The sequence below is a fragment of the Haliotis asinina genome, chromosome 6 (genome assembly GCF_037392515.1).
Source record: "Haliotis asinina isolate JCU_RB_2024 chromosome 6, JCU_Hal_asi_v2, whole genome shotgun sequence".
Classification (NCBI taxonomy): Eukaryota; Metazoa; Mollusca; class Gastropoda; order Lepetellida; family Haliotidae; genus Haliotis; species Haliotis asinina.
In genome coordinates, this window is record NC_090285.1 from 55,683,108 (window position 1) to 55,702,268 (window position 19,161).

At 39.3% G+C, this 19,161-nt stretch overlaps 1 protein-coding gene across 1 annotated transcript in view; it reads right to left on the reverse strand.

Annotated features, from left to right (window-relative positions):
- The window catches only part of LOC137286542 (excitatory amino acid transporter-like), an 83,203-nt gene that overhangs the window by 13,754 nt on the left and 50,288 nt on the right, over positions 1–19,161 (reverse strand). Inside the window, exons 3-5 of the mRNA XM_067818464.1 lie at positions 16,365–16,563; positions 14,696–14,906; positions 2,418–2,668 (exon numbers count right to left, since the gene is read on the reverse strand). Coding sequence (XP_067674565.1) covers positions 2,418–2,668; positions 14,696–14,906; positions 16,365–16,563 — 661 coding nt within the window. The remainder of the gene's footprint in view (positions 1–2,417; positions 2,669–14,695; positions 14,907–16,364; positions 16,564–19,161) is intronic.

Consider the following 19,161-nt stretch of genomic DNA (forward strand, 5'->3'; position numbering starts at 1 on the left):
GAAACACAAGCAGGGAGTGAATTGTTACAGTCTGTACTCCTTCAATGACATCGTCAGAGGCCCAGGAGTGGACGTCAATTATTGTCCCATCACCCCAAGCCTCATACCGGATTTCAACTTGTACCATGTAATTGTTAGCTATAGGACATGTACGAACATTAAACGACTAACAGGATTGGGTAGTCAGACATGCAGACTTGGTTGACATGTCATTGTATCCCAATTGCTTTGTGCTGTCTTGTCTGGTCCAGACTTAATTATTGCTTAGTGGGGCATAAAACTACTCACTCTCCTTGAACATGAGTATATTGGGCAGTCTTGTATATGATAGATGATTCTTCAGTGAGTCTTGAAGGTAGAATTTGTGAAAGTTCGGGGTACAACAGGCCTTCAGCAGCCCATGCTTGCCATAAAAGCCACCTCTGCCTGTCATAAAAGGCGACTAGAGGGATCGGGTGACCAGGCTCGCTGACTTGGTTGACACGTCATCAGATCAATGCTCATGCTGTTGATCACTGGATTGTCTGGTACAGACTCGTGTATTTACAGACCGCCGCATAAAGCTGGAATATTGCTGACTGCGGTATAAAACTAAACTCACTCACACACTCACTTGAAGGCAGACAGAAATTATTGGACTTCATCGAGCTAAACTTTAAGTCACAGTAATGCATTGCAGCTATTCCATGTTTCATCAAAAGGAGAGAATGACATCCAGTGAAAGAGGGTAAAACAAAACGCCTTTGATCAGCTGAGCTAGATATTAGCACTATATATACATAAGCATAATAATCATAATAATAAAAACTGACATGCTTTGACATAGCTTATATGACCTGATGTAATTATATCTAACATCAAATGTAAGAGAGAGCGAGTTTAGTTTTATGCCGCTTTTAGCAATTTTCTGGCACTATAACAGCAGAGGACACCATGAATGCCCTTCAGGCATTGTGCCCATGAGGTGGATCGAACCTGGGTCTTTGGCATGACAATATACCAGCTTATCGTTTTTTAGAAGTCAATAACTGTTATCACGTTTTTATTCAAGAGCACATACAAAATGGCAAAAACAACCTAATCTCAAATTTGAATGCTTTTTCACAGCAGAAAAAATGCATAGATTCACAAATCTTTACAGTGTTTGTGATGTACAGCTGACAATTCACAACTGATGATGCTCAATGACAAGAGACAAATTCACCTTTAGTCAGACATGTAAAACTGACGGTGGGCCCCGTTGGAGTGGGATAGGCACTTGTTTTAGTAGCAGAGGGGTGACTGGTTTCGTTCTAAGTGAACTCATCAGACCATTCTGCATTAGCTGTGCAGCCCTTTATATACTCTGTGTGTGTGGCTGTTGTGTGATGTCACAGTGAGCAAGTGTTGATGGTTGACGTTATGACGTCAGCAACCATTGTGTGTGTTTGGCAGTGGTTCAACCGCCGTCCGGGTTCTGCTGGTGTCGCTGGCAAGGCTCCAAGTTATTTGGTAGCTCTGTGTTTTTGCCGGCGGAGTTATGGAAAGCGGGTGGTTTGACTTGATGATGCTCGGCATGTGTATTTATATTGTTATAAAGACTGGCCGATATATACATTGAAAATGGTGTATATTTTGTATGTTAAATATGGTGTTGTAATAAAGTATTACAGTGGTGGATTGTTTCGTTTTTTGTGGGAAAGAAACAAGAGTGGAGGCCTACCGGTTTGATAGGCTCGGGAGCCCCTCCTTAGAGTGTAAGGAGGGGCCGAAATCACACAAGTCCGGTTAAAATGACAGAGTTTAATCATGTATGGTGACTTATGTTTATATAAGTCAGAGTAATATAATATAATATGTACGGCCTACTGGAGGAACAAAACCCTGAAGGATTATCTAGTACGCGCCTCACTAGAATACCCCAAGAACACGCTACAAATGAGTGGCCGGGTAGTCACATTCTTTGACGACCCATGTAACAAACAAAACTGCAAAATCTGCATCGTAATCAATCGTTCAGACACTTTTTACAGTACAGTATCTGGTGTCAAATACCGTAAACGACAGTATAAATGCACCAACAAAAATGTGGTCTACCTACTCACCTGCAAAAACTGTAAAAAACAATATGTAGGGGAAACCAAAAGATGTTTCAAAACGAGACTGAATGAACACTATGCTGACATCACACACAACAGAGACAAACCTGTTGCAATTAACGTCAACTCGGAAAAACATGGCAAATCCGATCTCACTTACGAGATCATCGCACAACTCAGAGAGGACCCTGAGCTTGTTAGCACCACCCAAAAGAGGAGATCACTCGAACTTAGGTGGATATTTACACTCCACATGTTCACCCCGCTAGGCCTCAATGACAAGATAGTCAGCTAAGGTATCCCCCTAGTCTTATTTATCTTTAGTTAGACATGACCTACCTAAAACATTTATTCCATCAGAGTAAGGAAATGTACGAGTCCACTTTTCCTCCTTCATCAGAACATACGTGGTGTTGGCTCCTGTGGAGTTGTCCGTCACTGTTGTCACGATGGTTGTTGTGGTGATAGTTTGATTAAACAGGGCAGTAAGATTAGCGTCAACCTCTTCCTCCTCCTCCTCTTTCGCTCTGACATATACCGTTCTTGTGTGCTGGAATCCGGCCTGGAGAATATTGTCTGGGAATATATTCCTGAAACACAAAACAACAATGTTGCAGTAACAGTTTTGGCATTTCATTTCATACTTAAACATTTGTTAAAAGATTTTCATTACTTCATGTACATTTTTATCAAAATATCAACATATAGCTGAAAACTCAGAAAATGAACTTATTAACAAACATGGATGACTTTTCTTACACTACATGGAAGTATTATATTACTATGATGAAAGAAATTCAAAAACATAATTTTGGTCAAATTATGAACATAGAAATTTGGTGAAATACATTTTTTAGAGGATAAATAAAATCAACACAAAGAACAGGTATTTAGTTTTATTAATGAAGTCAACTGAACAAACATAATGGCTATGGACAGACAAATTTGTTTAAACTATTTTACCCTGTTTTGTTTTACATATTTTATGTATTTGCTGATAAGTATTCAAAAAAAAAGTGACTGACACTATTGACAAAGAGACATTATGTCAATTCAAACACATATTTCAGAATAGTATACACTTAGTACTCTTCATGCTCAAAGATTATTTGATTATAGAAATAACATTTAAATTCATTCAAAATAATGAATATTTGATATTTATAAATGAAACTTTGACTGGTAAACTATCAAGATTGCTGATCTGTTCAATCTCCAGGAAACGGTTAACAATAGGTGGTAAATACTTGCTTGAATGTTTGTGATTCACTGATAGGACCATAATTAAATGCAGATGCATGAGAATTCAACCGCAGTTTTAACCTGAACATGACGTGTCTGAGAAACAAAACCATGGCCTTCAGTTGTAAAATATTTAAAAAAGTTGTTACATAATTTAAACCAATTCTGTACTAGTTGAAAACTGTAGACAGATTTAATTTCCAGGTTGGTAAAAATTCTGGTGGACGCAATTCCATTCCAAAACATTATACGATTATGTGCAAATAAATTTCATACTATTTCTCATATTCATATAGATTTTATTTGTAATAGGAAATGTGAAGCACTATATAAATGACTGTGACACACTATTCATATACATGCTAGATATATCCATCATTATTTAGTTCATTGTATGTGAACCTTGGATAAATCACACTTGCCAGTATAAGATAATATGCTAAATCATAATGCATACATGAATTCCATGTCCTCTGAAACATCTGGGCTAATTGGGAATGAGATTTGTTGAAGCTCAATGGTGAGGACATTACTTATATATATTCATGTTCATAAAAATTAATGTGTCTCTTAGTGCACACTTTATGAAAAGATTATATAAAATGTAGCATTGAATTTACTGTGACCGAAGCAATAACACACTATTGTCAGCGTACCAAAAATATTCACAATCACCTCTCCAAACAGTGAGTGAGTGGTTTAAAACCTAACTTCACAATGCAAGAAATGGCTTCCACAGTGGCTGAGTGGGTTAGATGGCTGCCTTTGAGTGATGATGGTTATGTGTCTAACTATAAGGGTGGTTTCAAAATCCCAGCACAAACTCAACTAAGAAAGGGTACTTGAATCTGTACTTAACCGCAAACAGAATCATTCCAAACATATATCACACATCTTAGAAGTATTGGAGCTACATCTTAGCAGCACTGGAGCTACATCTAAGCTCTAATGGAGCTACATCATAGGAGTAATGGAGCTACATCTTAGCAGTACAGGAGCTACACCTTCAAAGTATGTGAGCTGTATTGGAACTACATCTTAGCAGCACTGGAGCTACATCTAAGCTCTAATGTAGCTACATCTTAGGAGTAATGGAGCTACATCTTAGCAGTATTGGAGCTACATCTTAGGAGTAATGGAGCTACATCTTAGCAGTACAGGAGCTACACCTTCAAAGTATGTGAGCTGTATTGGAACTACATCTTAGTAGTATTGGAGCTACATCTTAGCTGTATTGGAGCTACATCTTAACCATATTGGAACTACATCTTAGCAGTAATGGAACTACATCTTAGCTGTATTGGAACTGCATCCTAGCAGTATTGGAGCTACTCCTTAACTGTATTGGTGCTACATCTTAACTGTATTGGAACTACATCTTTGCAGTACAGGAACCATGTCTTCAAAGTATTTGAGCAACATCATGGCATAATAGAGCTACATATAAGTAGCATTGGAGCTACATCTTAGCAGCTTTGGAGCTACATCTTAACAGTATTGGAGCTACATCTTAACTGTATTGGAGCTACATCTTAGCAACATTCGAGCTACATCTTAGCACTATTTGAGCAACATCAGTGAACCAGTCTTAGATTTTTGTTTTTAGACAATGCGTAAATCTGGGATCTGAAACTGTATTTATAGGTTTCTGGGACACCAAAGGGACAAAACCCTGTACAGTAAATTGTTGTATTTCATGAGGCAGGCCCTGTGTTCCATGATCTCTTGAGGGATCCTATTACCTAAACAATACAACAAATGTGACACCAGTACTGAGATATTAGAAAACAAACTTTTAGTTATTGGGATCTTGTGAATATTTCATTGGATAACACACACAGGTAAATGACAGCTAAATGACAGACACAGCTAAATGACAGCTAAATGGCAGACACAGGTAAATGGGGCATAGAACCTAACATATCTATTTTATTAATTTCCTTTGTATTCAGTGCTTTATTTATTCCCCTCTTTTGACAAGTAATATTAGTAATGACTATAGATTTTTTTAGCATTTTCTTCACTCAATTCAAGGTATTTATTGACCTATATAACCTTGTACATGTTGTTGCCAATGACAACCAGCTCAGGTCAAACTGACACAATGAGCCTGTCATTTCACATCATAGACAAATACTCAAAACACCTTTGCAGGCATGATAAAAATGTCAACTGTTAAAGCTTTTATAAACTACCATCATGCTGACACAACTGGGTGAGAACTGGAAAATGGGTTATGTTAAAGTATTGGATCAATGCTTGTCTGTAAGGGACGCTTTGTTGAACAGGACTCTGGCTTTGCTAATAAAAAATACAGTGCTGGTATATATTTTTCACACGCATAGTGCACCTGGTAATGATTATTCAGTTGTTATTAAAAGCTTCGTTTACCGCTGTATTAATTCAGGTGGTCTATTTAGAGATATTCACAACACTTTGTATACAAATAGTCCATGATAGTAACAAAAAGGCCCATTTAAACTGAAAAGGAGCCCCACTGAGTTGGGAGATTAGTCAGTGAATATATATAATTTTGATAGTAACAAAAAGGCCCATTTAAACTGAAAAGGAGCCCCACTGAGTTGGGAGATTAGTCAGTGAATATATATAATTTTGATAGTAGCAAACAAGCCCATTTAAACTGAAAAGGAGACTCAGCGAACTTGAGGAAATACAGACTTGTATCATTTAGAATGAAAGCATTGCATAGAGGGTTTGGCAGTAGGGAAAATAATGTGGTTCAAGGACTGTAAGCCAGACTAGGTTAAAATTGAAATCGTTCCTGATCAGAATCACCCTCATAAATACATTGAGTCGATCAATTCTAGGCTAAATCAGACATGATTTAGACTTAGAGGCTTGCTAAGCGCACTAGATGATGAAAATTACACATGGGATGTGTTATCTAATGTATTGTATTCCTACGATGTGCCTAAAATTACATCAGTAATTGATAAAAAGGGTTTAAATGATAGATCTGCATTACTCTGACTAATTAATATGCATGTCAATACGCTTGGATGATGTTACACTTCACCTCTTACAACATGATCAGGTCATAAGTACCTGGATAAATATGATTGAAAGATTTGAATGATTTAAAAACAAATACTGCCTTCATGTGATGTTTTCATGGTTATGAAAAATATCCTTTCGACAGAGAAGTTGTGCATGCTCATTGTATCAGCAGTCAGTCAGCATGACAAAACATGTTCATGCAGGTCTCAAAATGCTGGAATGCTTTAAACATTTTATCAGTTTATGTCAGATTATTACAAAGATGTACATAAATCATAATTAGCAGCGTCTGAAATACCTGTCCGACCATCTGGGATGGGTCATTTTCAACATGGACTGCCAGATTCTCAAATTCTCCTGCCCGATGGTCTGGTAAAAAGTTTGACATGTTGTATGTGAGGACATTTTGTGGGCAGGCAAGTTTGGGTCAGGGCTGGCAAGTCTGTTGTCAAACCAGCTCTGTGGTCTAGCTGACTATTTTGGAAGTTTTAAAACCTGTAATTAGTTTCAATCACATTTTTTAAAGTGTAAAGTGAGTGTCAGGCATGTTTCCACAGGTCTTACAGCGTGAGTATGTTTAGTTTTATGCTGCACTTAGCAATAAATTCCAGGCATTAGGCACTGGTCTGCAAAATAACTGAGTCTGGACCAGATAATACAGTGATCAACAGAATGAGCAGTTATCTGTGCAATTGGGAAGCGATGTGTCAACCAAGTCAGCGATCCTGACCACCCGATTCCGTTAGCCGCCTGTTATGACAAGCACAGTCATCTTTTATGGAAGCATGGGTTGTTGAAGGCCTATTCTATCCTGCAGCTGTGAATTGCTAACAAGTAATCTACATATCCAAAAATAACACCATTATTTTTTTTAATCATTGCTCTGATTCATCCTGAATATAAAAGAAATCGACAAATGAAAACTTAGTCTCTGAAAACACTAAAATACAGATACATTTAACAAAAGGGAAGTGGCTCTTCCACACATTGTCATGGTATGAACATTCTTATTAAGCAATTCATCTGTGCCACTTCTGGTTGATTGCAGTCATATGTGGGTAATTGAAAACTGCTGCTTGTAGTTTGTGAATTCGTCCATGCTGCTGTTTCACATATGGGTTGGTACAATGTTGACGAAGTGCTTTTGCCTAAAGGTCACAAAACAGAGTAGCTTTCTGACAAAGAAAATCTCCAATGGAGCTTACTGGCATCGTTTGTGATTTAGCATAGAATGTCATAGACTTGTTGGGTCTGAATTATTGAATTATGGCTTCAAGAAGTTTTGCTCCTGGCAGTACCAGAAGCTATCAGTAGTTATTTGATGTCGATGATTTTCAAAAGATTCTCTAGTCTTCATCAATCCAATAATATTTGGCCCCATAAATCCACGAATCAAATATATTATTTTTTTGCTTTAATGATCTTTGCATTTTTTTTATGACTTTCTCTTCTCAACCCATTCAATCTAATTAAAAAAATCCTTAAATTTAAGAGAAAGAAATGGCTTGCCTTTTAAAGAAACAAAGAATATCGGTAACATTTATCATATTTCATCTTTTCTTTTTTTTTGCTTTCTCAATTTGCATTATTCTTACACGTTTGTTTGGTCTGCAAGAACGTAAGTTTAGCTGGTCTCTGGGAATAATTAACTTATTGTTAACATATTGTTGGTTCCTAACTTCGGTCTTCATCTACCATGAATCTAAAAGGTTTCCATGACTAAATGAACATTTATGTCTGTTCTCAATCTGTCTCATCTCAATGCATATGAGTATTCATATATCTAACAACATAAACAAATGAAATACAAACAACAACAAATAACACAAGGGTTACTGACGCAAGGCCATGACTTGGCATGGGAATGTGCTACAAGAGTCATTCCCCTTGATATCCTTGGACTGCAAGGTCATGATCATATTAATCAGGTAAATCCCAATACAAGCTCTGTGCTGTGGACAGAAGCTTCGGATTGGTCACCACAAATTCTGCCTACAAATAGAAAAGCATGTCAAAACAAACATTACACTAAAAACCCTGTCATAAAAAAAACTCTCGTGAATTCTTCACCAAGCGCTGAAAGGAAATGTAATTAACTCAAACTATATCTAATGTATCAACATGTATCTGTCATGCAGGTATTTTGACTGGTGCGATCTTATTCCATGTTAAGACATGTAAAAAGTTACTGTACTTGTTCGTTGCCAGTTGAAAACAAAATGAAAGAAATATTCATCGGACATATATCGTCTGATCTGGTACTAATCACCATGAAACTTTAGTCTTCCTTTGGTCTCAGCTTGACAAAATAGGTAATACATATTGTATGATACACAGTCATTCATTGTAATACAATACAGTGTGCAGAGTCCTACAATGCCCCCTAGATCATGTACCTCACATCCACAAACAGATGTACCCAGATGCCATTAAGAGTTTGATAGAAGAAACAAATAATTACAAACTGACTTTAATTATATATTACGAACAAATTTTGAGAAAACTGAACATAAATACCATCTTTGGATCCATGAAAAAAATATTGAACAAATCCCTACATTGGAATAAGTTTGATTAAGGGTATACTTACATATATCTATATGTATGTGTGTCTATAAGTTTAGCCATAACTAAGTTCAAGCTGTCAAGTGCCTCCCTGCTTTACCTTATCAATATACAGTATCTAGGACATCACAATGTATCTATTGATTATATTTGAGCAAACATTTATTTTTTAAAGTCTGTGTGCAAAATATCAAAAAAGATTTTTCAGTTTAAAAAATGTATGTACCAACAGCTAATAATCAATAAATCAACAATCATTGTCTGTAAGATATCCTGACATAAGGAGACAATGGTAACTGACTGTTTGCAACAAGTGAGTCGTGACTGATAGCTATCACATTTCCTACCTAGTTAAATCAAACTGATTTGTATGTTTACACAGACACCAAAGACATGTGATGTCTCCATTATCAAATATATTCATGTAATTGTGCCTCTATTCATTCAGCAGTGTTTCGTTACCAGGATAAATAATAAACAATAAGGAGATCGCTGAGATCAACAATAGCAATCCAAAACCTTCAAGCAACTTGTAAGATCTCCAGAATGCAATATGAATGCACATGTTTTGTCAGCAGTGCATACTATGTCATGCATTGCTTGGCTCTGTATGGAGTCCTGTGTAAGATAAGTAGATCATTACTTTGGATTTTTGTAACCACCCAATGCAGATAGATAATTTAGAGACTCAGAACCCGAGTCTACACTCCACATCTCCGTTAGACAGAACTGACAACATTTCAACCAATCCTTTACTAGATATTATTTATACAAAATTTCAAAGTTAGAATTAAATAAAATTAAATTGCAAAATGCTGTAATTCTTGAAAAAAAAAATATCATAAATAAAATTTGCACTGCACCTCTTCTTCAGACAAAGGTGATTGAAATCAGAAAACAACACAATTATAGTTTTCAAGTGTTTGGTTGAACCACACTGTCTTCAGATGGAGAGACTGATAGAATTCTTTGATATATCTTTATATCCCCAACCTTGCCCCGACCTACCATAGTACTAAGCATACCAAACATGGCGATAATGATACTGATGAAAAATGAAACTATTTGTTCCAAAGACTCCAGTCTAAGTCTGTGCTCTATGTATTGATAATGATGACGGTTGTCTACCACTTCAGTCAAGGTTGTTTATCATATGGATAACGGATGCCAAACAAGTGAGGTTCACCTGCATAACAGAATGAAAACATTGCCGCCAGTATAGGGAGGCTTCATTGCTGAGATAGACACATGGTCTTAATTAGCTCCCCATTGCTTCGTGAGTGAGTGAGTGAGTGAGTGAGTGAGTGAGTGAGTTTAATTTTATGCGACACTCAGCAATATTCCTGCTATATGGTGTCAGTGTGTAGATAATCAAGACAATCCAGTGATCAACAGCATGGGCATCAACCTACGCAAAATCAAAATCTCAGTAGCTGTCCTTTTGAGTTTGTTAAAACCATAGTTTATTGTAGTTTGTACTAGTTTTTCCTACATCTGTAAATCTATCTCCATTTGGAACAACATCCTCTAAACCACAGCTCTACTATCACATCACAGACAAGTAATGGCAGCTGAATATGTGGGTCAATGCACAGCATCCTGGAATGAATGAGGAATGTGCAGAGGAATAGAAACAATCTGCAGACTCTGTGAACCATGCCCCAGGAGACAGGACAGTACCCACAAACATCTGTACACCATTACCGGACAGCTGACCTAGTGCTAGTGCCCTTTACTGGGATGATGACTGACAGTGGACCTGGTGAGGCCATAGCTTACTGTACTAGGCCACCAGGTTGTACTTTATGGTTTACACACTATTAAAATAATGCAGATTTTCTGTTTAACTCCTGGCTGACAATTGCTTTTTTGGAAAGTGGAATAACTAAGAACTATGTTAACATCAGAGTGTGGAACAGTGTGGAACTAAGCATTGCCCCAAGGATGTACTGAATGTTAAGCCCATGCATGTATAGTAATTTTATCCTTTCAAAGAGGCAATTCCAGACAAACAGACAAGAAACCCAGTCTGTTTGAGGAACAATGTGTTAATGTCATTTATATTCTTTTAGAAATTATGATGTAAACTATTTTGTTATAGCTTAGGGACTTCTGCAAGTGCATATGAAAGTGTTTGGTGTGATAATATACCAGCTTACTGTCCACTAGAGATGAGATTATCAATCCTCTTGGGAAGAAAATAACTGTTGTCATATCTTTACTCAAAAGCACATTTGAAATGGTAAAGATCAATCTCAATTGTTTTATGCTTTGTCAAAGGAGAAAATAAATTAAGAGAATGCTTCAATGACTAGGCTACCCTCAAATAATTTTAACTGAACCACATTCTTGACAAGCACAGTAAGGTTCCAGTGCTTTAAGTATCCATTAAATATGTCAGTACAGTATCCATCCATTATTTCATTACTTTTGGGGACACTCAACTTTCCGGCATGTAAGTGGGGGCCTGTGTTTAGTAGGTCAAGATCAAATTCTGTAAAGGGTTTTGAAGCTGCTCTAATCATAAACAAGCACTGCACTACATAGTTGTGTGCAAAGGGTATATACATGCTGAGCAATTGTGTCAAAATCATCTGAGTTAAAAACATGTTTCTTCTCTCAAGACTGATGTCCAACAAAAATCAGTTTGCACTCACTTTAACCAAATTATTTGCTTTACCAAAATGTCAAAGCAAAATTGAAGGAAAAACATGGTTGATAAAATAAATTTGAGTTTGCTAAATAAAACATTCCAATGTATTTAATGTCACATTCAGAGCAGAAACTTGTGGCTACCATTAAGAATTACAGCCTCTCATCTTCATCCACCCAATTGTTATCCTCATCCACCCTCTTACTATCCTCATCCGCCCCCTTATCATCCTCATCCTTCCTATTATTATCTTCATCCACCGTCTTATAATCCTCATCCACCCTCTATTATCCTCACCCGCTCTCTTATCATCCTCCCTCTTATTATCCTCATCCACCATATTTTAACCCATTTTAACTCATCCACCCTTTTATTATCCTCATCCAACATAATTCAACCCATTTTAACTCATCCACCCTTTTATTATCCTCATCCAACATAATTCAACCCATTTTAACTCATCCACCCTTTTATTATCCTCATCCACCATATTTTAACCCATTTTAACTCATCCACCCTCTTGTTATCCTCATCCACCCTCTTATTATCCTCATCCACCCTCTTATTATCCTCATCCACCATATTTCAACCCATTCTAACTCATCCATCCTATTATTTTATCCATTCTTACATTAAAGTGGGCATATTTTTCCAATATGAGGAGTTTAACTAATACTTGATGTGGGTCCAAAGTATTAGTCTTATAATAAGTGGCGACTAACATGCCAAATGTCAATGTATCCCAACTGTGTACATTGATGCTCATGCTGTTGGTCACTGCACTGTATGGTGCAGGTGTGATTATTCAGACTGCTGCCAAATAGCTGGAACACTGGTGAGTGAGTTAAACAACAACCCAACCCGACCCAAAATATCCCTGCCCATAAGACTGAGCAGTCTAGTGGTTAAGGTGGTCACCTGGTTCGATTCCCAAACTTGGGTACAATATGGGAGGCCCATTTCTAGTCTCCCTAACCATGGTATTACTTGTTTAAGTGTATTTAGAAGCATGTCTGTGAAGATGAACGAGTTCTAAGACAACTTTATATAACAGGTGCTAGAGTCCATTAACCGAACAATTCCCACGTAATGCCTACCAAGCTCCATATGGAACAAGATAGTTGTGATAGTTGTGTGCCACTGGCTGCCTGTGTGATGCTCTTAATGAAGGAGCCTGTCACAATCAGTGCCAAACAATTTACAAGCACCTCAGCAGCCCATCAAGGTCTTCCATTAAGTGCCTGGTGATGAAATGTGCACCTTGTTTCATCAACATCGTATGACGTACCCTTAACACTGGCTCAACATCGATGCCAGTGTTTTTTTCTGTCATTGGCACAGACAGAAACATTCAAGCTGTAGATTTATGTGACCATGGTCTGTTACCTATTAAGTCAGACTAGATCATACAATGATTGACTTCATGAATATCAGTCTATAAAACTGGGGAATTATGACCCGCATCAACCAAGTCAGACAGCCTGTAACCTGATCCTGTTGGTAACCTCTTACCGCAATCCTTGAATGTTGAAGATAAATCATAATCTCCATCTTCATGGGTCTTTTTTTCCCATGTGACAGTTGACAGATGTTATGTGACAAATCTTCTCTGGGAGCCATTATTCAACACATTTAAATGCAGTCTAAAATAAGGAAGACTCTGTTTATGATGGCAAGCCCAAAAGACAACATCCATTTGTCCAACCCTTGCAAAGTTCTCATGTTTTTTATTTTATATTCAGTGACATTGTACTGCATTGGAGTAAAACTGTGCACTAATCCACTCTGCTTTCAGTGAATACAAGCGATCATGTCAAAGCTGAAAAAACATTACTGTTAATGAATATTCAGGTTGGAAATTAGAATTAGCACTTTTTTCTAGAGTGAACTTGGAGCAGGCTACTGGCTTCAGGAAAAAGGACCCGAACAACTACTGGTTTCATGCTTTTGTCAGATTTGGTTCTGTGAACGAGATTGGTTTATGCCATGAAGATACGGGTTGGAATTGATCTTCAGTAACCCATGCTTGTCGTTAGAGGTGATCGACTGGTCAGGTTTGCTGTCTTGGCTAACACATGTCACTGTAGTCCAGTTGCATATATCGATGCTCATGCTGTTGATAACTGGTTTGTGTGGTCCAAACTTGAATATTTTTACAGACTGCCACCACATAGCTGGAATATTGCTGAGTGCGGTGTAAAATTAAACTCACTCACTATTACACGGTGGTAGGCTACAAGCATAACACAGTGGTGTTCCTTGAATCAAGGTCATTGATCAGCAACATATCTGTCTGGTGAGACACTTGACAGCTGCACTATCCTTAAAATAACTCCCACTATAACTGATGACTGGGTTTACATATACTGGTGTCTCCTATTCTCGCGGTACCTACGGATATCGGCTGAAAAAACAGTTCTTTTTGTATGTATACTTGTTGTTTTTAAATGAAGAGATTCTCCCTCTTACATCTGCATCTATCAACTGCTTGATCCAGCAAGTGTATTATCGCACATGAGCTCGATGAAAAACAGGCGTCTCCCATTCTCGCGGCATAACGAGAAAGTAACGTTATTAGGTGTAAGGAAGGGGAATCTTATCGGCAAGGGTGGGGAAAAGTTATGATTTTTCCAAGCTGGTTACAACTCATGAATATTCGTTACATTGCAAAATTTTGATAATTCACAGATTTGGGCCACTTCCTAGTTACCGGTCAATGAATAAACAATCGCTAAGTATCACGCATCGGCGATGTCGGCAGAAAATGTGTTTCCCGCGAAAATAGGAAACACCTGAGAATAGGAGATGGCCCTATACATTTGGCACCATGAGGCTCAATGTATACATTTTTAAATATGTTTTCAGAATATATACTGAAATTGTATCTTTCCTGATCATGAAGTTTTGGACACAGTTGTCATATTACAAAAAGAAGTCACCATCTTAAATAAGACTGATTCTGTATATACATGACTAATAAAACCATTCTTGTTCCTGACAGACAAAGTCTTGATATTTCTCGAACAACACCCTCAACAAAATAACAGTACCTCCTTTCAACAAAACACACAAAAATTAGCAGAACACTGAGATACAAAGCAACCATTGAAATGTTGACCCTCCATTATCCATACATTACCTAATGAGGTCCAGGAAGGCATCGGTGGATGATGGTGGCTTCTCATCAGAAGAATCCACCAATGACTTGCTTGGTCCAGTGTGTTTGCCGGGGTGAATGGACACGACCAGGATGATTCCAATAATGATGGCTATGAATGTTGTAGTGAAGTAGTACACAATGGCTCGGAGACCCATGCGACCACTAGATTTCGCATCCAGAGAAGCAAGTCCTGTAAAGATGAGTTTCAGCAATGATGGATACGATTGTCATAGTGAAGTAGTATACAATAGCTCGGAGACCCATGCGACCACTAGATTTCGCATCCAGAGAAGCAAGTCCTGTAAAGATGAGTTTCAGCAATGATGGATACGATTGTCATAGTGAAGTAGTATACAATGGCTCGGAGACCCATGCGACCACTAGATTTCGCATCCAGAGAAGCAAGTCCTGTAAAGATGAGTTTCAGCAATGATGGATACGATTGTCATAGTGAAGTAATACACAATGGCTCGGAGACCCATGCGACCACTAGATTTCGCATCCAGAGAAGCAAGTCCTGTAAAGATGAGTTTCAGCAATGATGGATACGATTGTCATAGTGAAGTAGTATACAATGGCTCGGAGACCCATGCGACCACTAGATTTCGCATCCAGAGTAGCGAGACCTGTAAAGATGAGTTTCAGCAATGATGGATACCAATGTCATAGTGAAGTAATACACAATAGCTCGGAGACCCATACAACCACGCGACTTCGCATCCAGAGTAGCGAGACCTGTAAAGATGAGTTTCAGTAATGATGGATACCAATGTCATAGTGAAGTAATACACAATGGCTTGGAGACCCATACAACCACGCGACTTCGCATCCAGAGTAGCGAGACCTGTAAAGATGAGTTTCAGTAATGATGGATACGAATGTTGTGGTGAAATGGTACATAATGGTTTAGAGGATGATTTTTGTTTTATGCCATACTCAGCAATATTCCAGCTATATATAACAGTGGTCTGAAAATACCAGACCATACCATGAGCATTGATCTACACCACACAACTGGGATACAATGACATTTCAACCATGTCAGTGAGCCTGACCATCTAATCCTGTTAGTCATCTCCTGTGACAAGCATGGGTATCTGAACACCGATTCTAACCCTGGGCCCAGATTTTCGAAGCTCCCTTAGCGCTATTATAGTCATAAGTACCATTCATTCACATTAACTTATGACTATCTTAGCACTAAGAGAGCTTCCAAAATGTAGGCCCAAATCTTCATGGGTCATTTCACGGGTAATGTAAAGAAATTAGTTTTTCTCATAAAGTCTGCACTAAACACTACTCCAGTTTTATAATGGTGGCAAGAAAATAGCTGGGTCAGAAAATCCAGTGATTGACACCTCCAGTGTCAGTAACCAAACTGACCACCTGGTCGATTCAGTTGCACATTACAACAAGTTACCGAGAGAGGAGTGTGTATGTTTTGACACCACTTTCAGCAATATTCCAGCAATAATACGGCAAGGGACACCAGAAAAGGGCTTCACACCTTGTACCCATGTGGGGAGTTGAACCTGGTCTTAAATGTGATGAACGGATGCTTTAACAGTTATTCTATCCCACTATTATGACAAAAATACATCACAGATTTCACAAAATCATAAACAAGAATAAGTGTAATAATTCAAACCTGTTATCATTGACGACACAATGAGAGGCAAGATGAGGCACTTCAACATCCGCATAAGTAAGTCTCCCGGGAAGGACACCAGCATGACGGTGTCGGGAGATGGACTGCCCAGTCTGGACAAGAAGCCTACCAGCACTCCTAAGAACACTGCAATGACTGTCAGCACCAACAGCAGGTTCTTCCTCATCCATTTGAGACACTGGAAAAAAGGACAGGAACATTGAAACAGGAACACAATTAAAGGTGCTATGATGTGTTCCTCAAAGTGACTGTACCCAGTGACAGTACCCTAAGTCTGTCATCCGTCTGTGTTAAGAGAGGGTGTTCCTCAAAGTGACTCTACCCAGTGACTGTACCCTAAGTCTGTGAACCATCTGTGCTAAGGGAGGGTGTTCCACAAAGTGACTGTACCCAGTGACAGTACCCTAAGTCTGTCATCCGTCTGTGCTAAGGGAGGGTGTTCCACAAAGTGACTGTACCCAGTGACTGTACCCTAAGTCTGTGAACCATCTGTGCTAAGGGAGGGTGTTCCACAAAGTGACTGTACCCAGTGACAGTACCCTAAGTCTGTCATCCGTCTATGTTAAGGGAGGGTGTTCCTCAAAGTGACTCTACCCAGTGACTGTACCCTAAGTCTGTGAACCATCTGTGCTAAGGGAGGGTGTTCCACAAAGTGACTGTACCCAGTGACTGTACCCTAAGTCTGTGAACCATCTGTGCTAAGGGAGGGTGTTCCACAAAGTGACTGTACCCAGTGACTGTACCCTAAGTCTGTGAACCATCTGTGCTAAGGTAGGGTGTTCCACAAAGTGACTGTACCCAGTGACTGTACCCTAAGTCTGTGAACCATCTGTGCTAAGGGAGGGTGTTCCACAAAGTGACTGTACCCAGTGACTGTACCCTAAGTCTGTGAACCATCTGTGCTAAGGGAGGGTGTTCCACAAAGTGACTGTACCCAGTGACTGTACCCTAAGTCTGTGAACCATCTGTGCTAAGGGAGGGTGTTCCACAAAGTGACTCTACCCAGTGACTGTACCCTAAGTCTGTGAACCATCTGTGCTAAGGGAGGGTGTTCCACAAAGTGACTGTACCCAGTGACTGTACCCTAAGTCTGTGAACCATCTGTGCTAAGGGAGGGTGTTCCTAAAAGTGACTCTACCCAGTGACAGTACCCTAAGTCTGTCATCCGTCTGTGCTAAGGGAGGGTGTTCCACAAAGTGACTGTACCCAGTGACTGTACCCTAAGTCTGTGAACCATCTGTGCTAAGGGAGGGTGTTCCACAAAGTGACTGTACCCAGTGACTGTACCCTAAGTCTGTGAACCATCTGTGCTAAGGGAGGGTGTTCCACAAAGTGACTGTACCCAGTGACAGTACCCTAAGTCTGTGAACCATCTGTGCTAAGGGAGGGTGTTCCACAAAGTGACTGTACCCAGTGACAGTACCCTAAGTCTGTGAACCATCTGTGCTAAGGGAGGGTGTTCCACAAAGTGACTGTACCCTAAGTCTGTCATCCGTCTGTGTTAAGGGAGGGTGTTCCACAAAGTGACTGTACCCAGTGACTGTACCCTAAGTCTGTGAACCATCTGTGCTAAGGGAGGGTGTTCCACAAAGTGACTGTAGCCCTAAGCCTGTTTTAAGTCCATGATATAGGATGGCTGTTATGATCATTCCACAAAATGATTGTGTATATAATGGATGCAGAAAATATAGACACATGCATAGCATCTGGAGGGACACACAGTCTGTAACAACTGTACCTGTGCAATCAGTGCTTCCTAGTTGAGGTAATACAGTATAATGTGTGGTACAGTTATATAGGTGTCCTGTCTGCTGACAGCTGGACAAATGAAGAGTGAGTGAGTGAGTGAGTTTGGTTTCACGCCACTTTTAGCAATATTCCAGCGATATCACGGCGGGGGACACCAGAAAATGGGCCTCACACATTGTACCCATGTGGGGAATCGAACCCGGGTCTTCCGTGTGACGAGCGAAGGCTTTAACCACTAGGCTACCCCACCGCCCCGACAAATGAAGAAGAAGGTGAAGAAAGAGCAGGAGAGAAGAAGAGAAGTAGCAGCAGGAGGAGAAAAGGAGAGAAGTAGCAGCAGGAGGAGGAAAGGAGAGGAGAAGTAGCAGGAGGAGGAGGAAAGGAGAGGAGAAGTAGCAGCAGGAGGAGGAAAGGAGAGGAGAAGTAGCAGCAGGAGGAGGAAAGGAGAGAAGTAGCAGCAGGAGAGAAGAAGCAGTAGCAGAAGGAAGATGAGGTGAAAAAAAGGGGGAAAGGAGTGAAGAAAAGAAAAAGAAAAGAAAAGCAGGAGAGAGGAAGCAAAGAAGTTGCAAGAAGAGAAGTAGCAGGACAGAAGCAGCAGAAGATGAGAAGAAAAGGAAAGAGAAAAGAGAATAAGAAGAATGAGTGAGTGTGTTTAGTTATAGTAATCCAGTTATTATATGACAGAGGTCTTTAATTAATTGAGCCTCTATCAGACAATCCAGTGATCAACAGCATGGGCATCGATCTGTGCAATTGGAAACCGATGATTTGTGTCCATCAAGTCAGCAAGCCAGGCCACCCAATCTTGATAGTCTATGTGTCCATCAAGTCAGCAAGCCAGGCCACCGAATCTTGATAGTCGCCTCTTATGACAAGCATAGTCTCCATTTATGGCAAGCATGGGTTGCTGAAGGCCTGTTCTACACCAGACCTTCACAGGTCAGATAAGAAGATGAAGAAGAGAAGAAAAGTAAAAGACAAAAAAGAAGAAGAAACATTAATGCTCAGATTTAATCTATTTCTTTCA